Raw genomic sequence first — 12,280 nt, 5'->3', positions numbered from 1 at the left:
TATCTTCAGACACAAAGTAACTGAATTGCTGTGTAGTGCCGTGTTGTAACTTTCAACACTTTTTTTTAGATCTTTTTACTTGACAATTATTATTCGAATTCCGCTTTGATATATCAGATACATGCGATAACAATCTGTACATATATATGTATTCCATTTCTCAGCATGGACAAGAAAAACGCCAAATACAAATATCGCACATTGTGTTTATTGAAACCCTTGTCAGCAGCTACATGTCCGACGGTCGTATAGCCATGGATGTCTGCGTGACGGCATGACCCCACCCCGTCAAGACGTACCAGACCATCCCCGTGTCTCCCTGCACCCCGTACAAGCCGTTGATGTTGACGTCGTAACATCTGTGATACCACCATCCCCCTTTGTACATTTGGGCACAGTTACGTGATGACTTGTCGTTGTCGGAGTCGTATGTCGAGAATTGCAAACCGTTATGGTCACCGAAACTGTCACCTGGGAAAAGGATAAAAACCTACAATATATTATGAAGAAAATCGACAATACTCTTTCCATTTCAACTTTGTTGAGGCAGGAGTTTCCCGGTCGCCCGAAACACCGGTCTCTTAGCACAGTAGAACTAGGAGTACCATGTTTCTCTGATATCAAGCCGAGACACTGAGATGTGACACCACAGAACTACTGTTGAAAGTGATGTTAGACAGCAATTAACTCGCTCATTTATGACGACACGTTCGTCTACGTATTCTACAACACATATTAGAAACACTATACACATGTAGTTGTCGTGTTCCGCGATGAGGAGGGCGAGGGTCATATTCTTTCTTACGCCTGCACGTTTTGAACTCATGACGTGATCAAATGCATAATCATGGCACAAATGAGTGATTTATTTTCTTACTCCGATAACAAATCCAATAATGAGAACAATTCCGTGATCAAAGACTTTTTATCTCATGTTTGAACTATTTTTTATCTTTCTTTTCTGTTGTGCGGATATATAATTCCCTTTGACAAAAAGGGGCCCTTATCATGTGTGTCCTTTCTGTATTTATCGATAAATTGTTTAACTTACAACAAACAAAATGTTGGTAAGTGTTGAAATAGTTAGAGAACATTCTACAGGCGGCTATGATTCCATCTTCCGACCATGGGAGATAACTCTTCAATCTATTTGCTTGCATTATGGCTTCCTTAGATATGTACAAGACTAGGAAAAGGACATGCATTATGAATGTATTCTTCTCTGATTTTGTATGGCAAATTAGTGTTTTTTCTGCCTACACCACAATGGCTCAGGACGCAATCACCGAACACAAGAGAGGTTTAAGTAAATATAAACACAATAACACAAAATACGATAGCCCTAATTGCCGCATTGAACACAATCTTGACACAATGACTCTAGGCACAATTAACTTACATACATTGATCTCAGATGCAGTGTCTTTTGACACAGCAACCATTAACATGACATGGAACAGAAGCAAGGTCTAACTAACATACTGGTCTCCCTTATGTACAATGTGTAGACCTACCTGCATTTCCCTTATATCCTGTGAAGTTCACCCTGTACTTGTCTGTCTCTCCGGCCACGGTGAAGTCGTAGTAGAATGCGTGATATACGGTTCCGTTAGATACTGTCAACTCGAACATGAGGGTGTAGTTTCGTCCTGGCTGACTCGTTAGGCGGTGGAGATATTCGTTACCTGGACAGAGTGAGTGAGGGAAGGGTTGTGAATGTCGCAGTCAACAATAGTCAATCTACATGTACATCATGATGCTTTGAAAATAAAAGCCACAAAATAATCCAAATCCACAAGAAATCTCTGCTAAAAGCACCGCTGTTGTACGATTTTGACAGTATAATGGCATTTCCTTATTATTCAGTATCAGATCTGGTCTTGAGTATCAGGGCAGTAAGAATATTGCAAAATCAATCACGGTCAACAGTTGCTAGATAGTCCCCTCAATCTCCTGTCAACTCACACCATCAATGGAACACACCATGTGTGACCTACCAAGCCAAAAGTTCCCATCCAGTGAACCAAAGCCATTCTTATACTGATTCCAGTCCTTGTCAAATCCGACAGTCTCGTTCTCTCGCCTTTGAACAACCTGAAAACAGCAGAATAGGAGATTATGTGGTAGAATAATACTGACCGCTGAGCGAAACGATAGCTGCAATAGCATTTGGTCGATGTTTTAAGTTTCTGACTTGAGGGTAAGGTAAACGCTGAGCTTAAGAAAGTTTTGGTTGGTCGACATGTGGAGGACAATTTCCAAACTGTCTCATCAGTGACAAAATTGATGTCGTAGACAATTTCCTTTTTTAAACATGTAACATGTGTTCCCCTGTTTTTCAGATAAAAAATAAATGCTTTGGCAAGTGCCATCGATAAGGCAGGATGAGCTCACCTTCACGCGAACACCTCGTGTAATCACTATTTAATAGTGATTCACAGACATATCCTCATAACATAGTCTCGTACTACAAAATCGTACTCTGCTTTTTAGAAGAGATGTCATGATTTTGGAAACGGGTTATCACATGGATATGGCTTGTTTTCCCCAAAAGTACGATACAGAGAATCCCGCGAGGCCCTTGCAGTTGCAATCTCTAACATCAAAACATATGTTCCTGTACAATATTGGTGATGATAAAATCCACAGATCAAATTCGAATGCACAAGACTTGTTAGATCTAAAAAATCGCCATTTGTAAAATATATCCAATCAAATCTCTAGTCGATGGGGATACTGATGATTGCATTGGTGTCATGCCTGTTCATTCTTATGTTACTATTGGCCTTAATATTGACCACAGCGCATGTACACGTGGAAAGTTTGCAAATGATACTGAAAGACCCGTACATATGTAGAAAAGATATGTGATGTATTATATAAATCTGTGACATACTTTTGTGAGTGAGTGAGTATCGTTTTACGCTGCTTTTAGCAATATTCCAGCAATATCACGGCGGGGGACATCAGAAATGGGCTTCCAACATTATACCCATATCGGGAATGGAACTTCGGCCTGACGAGCGAACGCTTTAACCACTAGGCTACCCGACCGCCTCGACATACTAGATGTAAGTGACAAGTTACAATGTAGTCCAGTGATAGTCATTTCATAAATATGAAAATGATACATTGAAGTGTGTCTTCTGCTTTAAAAAGATGTTCCAGACTTTCTGGGGTTAGGAACGATGAATCTAAAACTAAGTTTCAACACGTTGTGCAATACCTCTACTTACAAGATTTGACCGTCATGGTCTGGTCGAGAGTTTCTCAGACACTGATCGACATGGATGTACAAACCGCACGTGCCGCGCATCACCAAGGACGACGTTGACACGTGGAAATCTTGTTCCATCACGTTAGCGTTCAATTAAGGATATAGTGTGATCAGTCCCTGTAGTCGCCCCTAACTGAAGAAAGGGGAGTATCAAGACTGATAATTCCAAACTCCTCTTACCGTCCAACCTCCCCCTTCTCCAGTCATGTCGCAGAAGACGTTGAAGGGAGTTCTGCCATCTGGGTTCACCGAGTACACTCCTGATGACGTCACGCCCTGTTCCTGGATGGACAGACAGTCTCTGCCGGAAGTCGGGACTGCTGGTGAATATAGTGTGAACCATGCGTGTCAAGCATATGCTGAGTGGTGGAGATGTGTGATACTGTACAGATAGAATACTGACGACTATAGAGACCGCCTCCGTGGTCTAGTGGTCGAGCGTCCGCCCGGAGAGCGGAAGGTCCGGGGGTCGATCCCCGGCCGCGTCATACCAAAAGACGTTAAAAGATGGTACTTGTTGTTACCCTGTCTGACGCTTGGCATTAAGGGGCTAAAACAAGGACTGGTCGGCTCGGAGTCAGTATACTGTGTCTGAGTGGGGTATTGATGTTAAACTGCGGCATGGTATCTCAGTGGGCTAGCACTATAAATCGGCATCAGTCCGGACTAAGACAAGCAGCCACACAAACACACACACATTACGTCGCTCTGTAAGTGCAATTATCTTGGACGCGACGTTCAACACAATTTCACCTCACCTGACGACTATAGTGAATTCATAATGAAAGTATTTGGAGCAGGCAAACCATATTTTGAGATACACATCCCTTCATTAAGTGGAACGTTGTACCATAGCTGTTGTCCATTCACAGCCTAGACCCTTGATGTTGTACAAGCATTTTCTGCAATGGTGTGTGTGATTGATATACTGTCTGTGTTATCAGGCAGTGACCCGTTCCACAAAGTTGTAAGTCTTTGATAAGGTTTGGGAGTAACGACCATCTTATCTCTGCCATGGTTCTGTGGAACGGCGCCCAGAAAAGTAACTGTTAGACTGCGTTACACCATGAACTGACTGGAAAACGAAAGTAGTGGTATCCGATGTTTGGTGCTCCCGCCGTGATGTTGCTGGGGTGTTACCAAAGGCGACGTAAAATCACTCACTCGTCAAGATGTTACAGATTTTACTTCAACCGGCAAACGAATGAACACGATGCATTATCAAATGAAAAATATAATATGCAGACTTCCAGTCCTGGGGAATGTTTGTGAACATTCAACGTACAGAAAATACTGTTCAAACAATGTTTACCCAGTCGCGCTGACTGTTCTTCCAAAGCTACCTGGTTCGTCTTGACATCGGGCTAAAATACTGTTAACCCAAGCTCCTTACTCTACATAAAGCAAATAAACAATGTTTACTTTGATGTAACTAATACTTCAGTTGGTGTGCTTATGAAGAAGTATTCTGTGATGTCCTTCCTAAGATATGCCTATTCCCATACCTAAATTTAGAACGTCAACGGCAGAGAATACTCAGTCTCGATCATCCGCTACGTTGGGCCCAAAAGGAAAGATAGCGGTAAAGATCATATGTATGGATCACTGAGAATCACTGATGACACCATGTGTTCGCGAAAAGGGCAAACATGATGTGCTCTATCGGTAGCACTCGCCACTCCAACAATTTGAGTGAGTGAGTGGGTATGGTTTTACGCCGCTTTTAGCAATATTCCAGCAATATCACGGCGGGGGACACCAGAAATGGGCTTCACACATTGTACCCATGTCGGGAATCGAACCCGGGTCTTCGGCGTGACGAGCGAACGCTTTAAGCCCTAGGCTGCCCGACCGCCCCTCAAACAATTTGAATGACAAGGTCAGCGTTTGCTTGTTGCCTGACCCCGCACAGCGGTACTCAAGCCATGTGGTGTCAACCTGGGGATAAATCACACATTTAAGTGACGGTCCAGAAAATCCAGTGGCCCGATAACGCATGTACTGAATTTGTTGAAACTAAAAACGACATAGCGATCATTAGCCGCGTGCTTTTTCCATAGCATTTATTACGGATGAAAGTTTATAATGCGAACATGTGACGGTATTATTGATACTGAAACGAACGAGTAATAGTAGCTTCATCATTTAATGTTGTTCATATATTATCCTAAGTTGTAAGCTGCCTCATAAATCCCCACCATCAAGTCCCCCCACTCCTACACACTCAGAAAAGCCTTTCTGGTGAAGGTTAGGTATCCCATTATCATTCTATTCATAAATCATGTTAAAAATAGTCCCCACTTGGTGACCTCAGTTTCATATGTATTGGATCGCAGTGCCGTTGTACGCGTGGTCATCCATCATGTGTAGTGGTAGTGCGTCCGCCCGGTGAGCGGAAGGTCCGGGGTTCGATCCCCGACCGCGTCATACCAAAAGACGTTAAAAGATGGAACTTGTTGTTACCCTGTCTGGCGCTCGGCATTAAGGGGCTAAAACAAGGACTGGTCGGCTCGGAGTCAGTATAATGTGTCTGAGTGAGATATTCATGTTAAACTGCGGCATAGTATCTCAGTGGGCTAGCACTATAAATCGGCATCAGTCCGATCTAGTACAAGCAGCCACACAAACACACACACGTGCATGCACGTCGCTATATAAGTGCAATAATCTTGGACGCGACGTTAAACCCCATTTCACCTCACCTCATGTGTTAAAGATAGGGAAGTAAAAGGCAAGGTGCCGAACGTACCTGTGTTGTTTGGCGTTGTCGACACGACTGCCGTTGATGATGGGGGAGATGTTACAACAGTTATCACCGTTGATGCCGATGTACTGACAGGAGGCACGGTGGAAGCAGTCTGGGGCGTTGTGGTAGATTCGACGCAGAGTCTTTCGTTGCAGTTGTCATGGGAACAACACTGCCGACATGGCCGGCCTTGTCCCGGGGAACGTTTACCAATCAACACCGACGTATGCTTGAACAAGTCACACACCTGCAGCAGGAAATAGTCTGCCAATCATACACCAACATATGTTTGTCCATGTCAGACACCTCCAAGGGGCAATATTATGTATGTTTAACAATCAGAAAAGACGTAATACTATGCTTAGATGCACCATTCTGCATGCGTCAGCTTGATGTGGGAGTATTTCAGTTATATCACGGTGTGTCAGCTTGATGTGGGAGTGTTCCAGTTATATAACGGTGTGTCAGCTTGATGTGGGAGTATTTCAGTTATACCACGGTGTGTCAGCTTGACGTGGGAGTGTTCAAGTTATATAACGGTGTGTCAGCTTGATGTGCGAGTACGAGTATTCCCGTTATATCACGGTGATGAAAGCTTGATGTGGGAATATTCAAGTTACATAACTGTCTGTCAGCTTGATGTGAGAGTATTTCAGTTATATCACAGTGTGTCAGCTTGATGGGGGAGTATTTCAGTTATACCAGTTATATAGGTTGATATGGGAGGAAAGCCGGTGTAACATTAACGTCTCTGATCGTTACCACTTTAGCGAAACCCACCAGCTAACAAGCTACCAGTCTTGGATTTGAACATAGGATCCTGTCACGACTAAGGGACGCAACACTGCAGAATAAATTACAGCATCTTCGGCCCATCCTTTTATGCTACAGCATGATAACAGGATGAGCGTTTAGTAACATTGCTATAAGTAACTACATTTCCAATGTGTTGCAATGTAATCCAATATTGTTGACATTGTTGACTACTTGAAAAAGACTTTGAAACGGGAAAATGGAGTTCATATAAGAATCAGGTCAATCAGCAACGACTTCGTGTGTCGTTAGGCTATTGCGCATTATGAATATTTGATTAAGTAGCATCTTACTTACATCGGTGTTCTCGCATCCCAGTCTGTAGGCTTGTCTCCCTTTGCTGTTAATGAACGCCCGGGTGAAGCAAAGCTGCAATACGGGCAGTTAGCGCAGTTTAGAATATATACAAAATGATTAAGGTTCTCCTGCTGTCGAGTGCTTTGAAGACGGAGAGTTTTGTCCTGTTGCTTTCGTTGTGGGCGGCCTATGGGCTGTGTTATTCAAATAGTTATTATTGCTATGCTAAAGTATGTGTAACAAATTGTCATCATTGATATAGTTATAAACGTATGACAGAAGCAATGTCATTACAATGTTATTTTTAACGCACTTACTCTCAGGACGGCGATATTTTAAAGACATTATATTTTAGTAAAAATAGGAGAGGTGAAATTTGTGCTTCCACATGCATCGATAAAAATATATGATGGTTAATAATTAATGAGCGCTATATAGAACTGAGTATTGAAACATCATTCGTTACATTCATTTATATTGTGTGGTCATGTACTGATTTTACAATTTATTTCTGTACGGACCAATTGTATGGTTAACATTTGCGTTTCACATTGAAATAAACAAAGCTGATGATGTTGATCGTTTTATTCATAGGCCGCCTTGAGCAAGCATATTGCAGATATAGCGTATGACATAATCTATGTTCACTGTCTACCTCATGCTGTAAATTGCTGACATGCTTTTTAAAACGGCGTTACATTCACTCACTCACGCACTCACTGACTCACTCACTAACTCACTACCTCACTCACTCACTGACTACCTCACTTACTCACTCACTCACGCACTCTCTCTCTCTCTCTTTCTTTCTCACTCACTCACTCACTCACTACCTCACTCACTCACTTATTCACTACCTCATCTTGTCCACAGGCACCAGACAGGGCGCAGTCCTCTGGCTTGTACACTTCCTGACACTCTAGGCATCTCAGACCTGGGACAAGACAGATTTGAATTGAGAGCACAGTACATGTACCATTCCCTTTCAATTGTGGGTCCGGGCGATTTCAAAACACATATGTACTCATATGAAAAGAAACATAAGGCCTCTGTACTATAGAACTATCCAATATTACAAGGTAGGTGAACCCACCCACAGTATATAGTTGACACTACCCAGTCCCTGAAGATAGTACACCCTAGCTATCAAGCCCTTGATGACAGTTGAAACATTTGCCTACCGAAGGTGTCATGCAGAAGTGTTCCGAAGTGAACGACGATGAGCAACGTTGTCTGAAACAAGGAGTGCTAGCTGTTATTATTACTCTGCAATGACCGTCATTCAGTCAACAATAAGTATCCAACGAAGACACAACTATGATCAAACAAAAACACGACGATGTCACCGGAATGTCATCATAATGTCATCAATATTACACTATTGACACCAATGACACAACAATATTACACTACTGCCAATATTGACGCAACCATATTACACTATTGACAACAATGACACAACAATATTACACTATTGACAACAATGACACAACAATATTACACTATTGACAACAATGACACAACAATATTACACTATTGACAACAATGACACAACAATATTACACTACTGCCAATATTGACGCAAACATATTACATTATTGACCACATTGACACTATTGACAACGACAGAACAATTAGGGGTGACTATTGAGGCATTTTTGACTATTGCGATAGTTAAAACAACTATTGCGATACTATTGCGATACTATTGCGATAGTTTTCACTTGAAATTATAGCAGGCTTTAGCAGCATATATTTCAGCATTTTGACACCATCAAAATAATTATAACTTTCTGATACTATTTGTAAAGAAAACAAGAAATGAAAAGAAAACAAGTTCAAATTGACCTCTCAAAAACATTTTAATACAAAATTTCAGTTCATGTAACTGGTAAAGTCTGAGGTTACTGCAGTGTTTTAGCACCAATGTGAATGAATGTGATTGAATGTCTATTATTTGACTATACAAACTGTCAACATATCAATGTACCAAATAAATTAACTATAAAAACTATCGATAGTTAGACAAACTATCGCCAATAGTATCGATTGTTTCAAGTTGCAAGACAAGCAATCGCAATCAATCGATAGTTCGATGTATCGTTACACCACTAAAAACAAAGTACACTATTGACAACATTGAAACAACAATATAACACTATTGAGAACAATGACACAACAATATTACAATAATGACACAAATAACAACAATATTACACTATTGAAAACATTAACATAACAATATTACACTATTGACATCAATGACTGAATAAGGGAACAAAGACATTACAATGGAAGGGTTCTTGAGAAGCTGGCGTATTTCAATAACAATATGTCTTTTGTAAAATTGCCAGACGTTAGTATAAGGGTAACGCTATTTTTCAGGGTATTATCATTGCAGAAGCCCGAGGTCTTCTATTAACTGCCCGACGAAGGAGGGCAGTTGAAAAGGCCGAGGGCTTCTGCAAATGATAATGCCCTGAAAAATAGCGTTACCGTTATTATAGCTAAACTGGATGGAATTTGTTATCAAATAAAAAGAAACAACAATATCGGTTTTGAGACATTTACTGCAATCAACACGAATGTCACTGACCTACTTTTACAAATATGGAAACGTCATAGAACAAACCAGATGACGTCACTATTGAACGTGACGTCACATATCCCTACACTATGACGTCACCTAACAAAGGGCGTGATAATGGCCCGTCGTCAAGCAATATGAGGACATTATCAAGTTACAGTGGCCCGCTGATTTCTGATAGCATGCGGGCGATTTAATGATAATTCTATCCACTTTAGCTATAAAAGTTTATATGTCTATATCCAAAACGTGTATTTCAAAGTGATACATTAGTTACAATCCGCCATTACTGACGTGCACTGATGTATACTACTGGCAAAACATAAGGGAACACATGAAATGATAGTGAAGGTATTATGAAGATAATTGTCTTTAACATTAATTTCGGGCTATAGATCAATATCTGGTGTGTCCACCATATTGGGCGATACATGCACGACACCTTGATGGCATAATTTTGATTAACTTCCGTATGGTTGCCCTTGGTATTCCCCGCCATTTCGCCTGGAGAGCTACCTCATGCTGGGCCACATTGTTGACAGTTGTATCTCTGGCGAACACTATCCGCCAGGGTACATCCCACAGATGTTCGGTAGATGTTGAAATTCACCTTCGTGAAAGTTAACGGAATTTTCTAATGATAGAGGGAGCAGGTTTGAATATATTTCGTAGTGCAATAAATGTAATGAGGTGATGTCTTGGGTCATTTTTAGGTTCATTGAGGAAATGTCTCGGAATCATTTTGAAGCGTATGCTTAACGCAAGGGCATTAGTGGCTGTACATTCCCCGTGCCTACCCACACACGTGAGCTTCTGTGTGCACGTGTTAGATATCATGGTGATTGCGTTTAGATACAAAGCCACGGTATTGTAAACGCACACATCAACGATAGCGACATTCAATTCATTCACAACTTCCCTCTATTTCATGTCGGTAGTGTTCTTTGGAAGGTTGCTTATCTGATTAAAAAAAAAAAACCAAAACGACTGGCATTAATTTGCGGACGTGTGGTGTAGCCATATCCCAAGATATCCCATCCCAAGAGTAAATTAGTTGTGAGTTATGAGTGTGATGTGCAGAAGGTAGAAATAAAGATTTACCTGTAATGGTTTCACCTTGCTTGTAAACACCATTGCTGAACGTCACCTGACCTAAATATGCCTCGTTCTGGGAAGGGACATGTGCCACGTACCTCGTTAAAGCACCACAGCCACATTTATGTCCGTGCCAGGTGTTTATTTGTAAGTGTGGGGTGGGAGGAGGGTTAAAGCAACGAAACTTGCTGTGCAGGATTGGATTTCTTTGTCGTGCCAAAGACATACATGATCGTGGGTTTGAATTCCGGTTCGCTCTGAGTGTGCAGCTAGGTTCGGCGTCACAATACCTCGTGCTCGTGCTCGTGTGTCATGATGGTGAAACACGCCAAACAACTGCATCACTATGGGCTTTCCTCCCACAACAAGCTGATACTCCTTGATATAACCAAAATATTCTTGAAAGGAGCATCAACCCAAACTCACTCACTTACTCCACATGTCTACCATAAAACATATGAAAGCTTTGCAAAGGCTTTGAATGAAACGTTAACGTCTTCATATTCTGGGTCGAACCGTAGATAGGCATTCCCCGGCAACCTAATACACAAAGACGTTACAAATGGTACGTACAGTTACCCTGCTTCGTGTTATTCCAAACATTCTGGCGTTGCCATCTTTTCAAACACCAGTGTCACCCTCTCGAAAACATTCGTGGATGGCCATGGTCGCAATCAGTATTAGTCATCCTGTTCAAAAAGGCAACACGATATATTGGAAAAAAACATGGTCACTTTTAATTTGCTCAATAGATGTACATTTGAAAATATCAACAAATCTCACACAAGATCATCCAATCACAGCTTCCACATCTCTCAATCAAATCAATACATCCTATCGTCCTCTACGAAAGCTGCTGGCCGAACGATTGATTCTGTTTGGTGTAGTCGTAGTAGAACCTGTAGTCTGGCGCCAGCACTTTCAGTGTTTCAGAGTAGTTCTTTGTGAAACCAGTTTGACTTAAGATAATATAATATCTATTTACTTCAATGAAAGTAGTGAATATATTGTCAACAAGAGAAGTAAAAACGTTACCAAAACGTCTTTTACCAGTGTTCATGGAAGTGATTTGAAGTTGTTTGGTAACTTTGGCTTACCCTTCTTACAAATTGGCTCAATTACTCCCCATTCAACCATTCTACTGGCGTCTTACAAGTACGAAATATTATATTGAACAATATAAGCTAAACAGACATCTTTTCGCCTGATATTGCCCTCCACGCCGTCACATTTTAACTCACTCACTTTTTGCCTGACACAAGCCGGTGAGACCCGTCTTTGTCCGACTTGCGCTCTCCCGTGCTGCCTGACCCAAGCCGAGCCGGTGAAACCCGTCTTTGTCAGACTGGCGCTCTCCCATAGGGAGACCCAAGCCGAGTCGACGTGGCCCCTTGCGGCCCGACCAGCGCTGGCGCTCCCGTCTGCCCCCAGACTTCACACATTGTACCCATGTCGGGAATCGAAC

At 41.7% G+C, this 12,280-nt stretch overlaps 1 protein-coding gene across 1 annotated transcript; it reads right to left on the bottom strand.

The window, feature by feature from the left end:
• Window positions 1-229: 229 nt before the first annotated feature.
• Window positions 230-10,854, bottom strand: LOC139460804 (techylectin-5A-like). Its single transcript, XM_071242281.1, has 9 exons — window positions 10,822-10,854; window positions 8,315-8,366; window positions 7,991-8,067; window positions 7,134-7,205; window positions 6,027-6,270; window positions 3,458-3,597; window positions 1,998-2,094; window positions 1,515-1,685; window positions 230-471 (listed from the first exon to the last, which is right to left on the bottom strand). Exons 1-9 carry the CDS (start codon window positions 10,852-10,854, stop codon window positions 230-232), a joined length of 1,128 nt encoding a protein of 375 aa, XP_071098382.1.
• Between the last annotated feature and the right edge of the window lie 1,426 nt (window positions 10,855-12,280).

The sequence above is a fragment of the Haliotis cracherodii genome, unplaced genomic scaffold, assembly GCF_022045235.1.
Source record: "Haliotis cracherodii isolate W230 unplaced genomic scaffold, xgHalCrac1.p SCAF_14, whole genome shotgun sequence".
In the NCBI taxonomy this organism is placed as follows: Eukaryota; Metazoa; Mollusca; class Gastropoda; order Lepetellida; family Haliotidae; genus Haliotis; species Haliotis cracherodii.
Note: the sequence above shows the minus strand (reverse complement) of the source record. Positions and strands in the feature narration are given on the sequence as shown.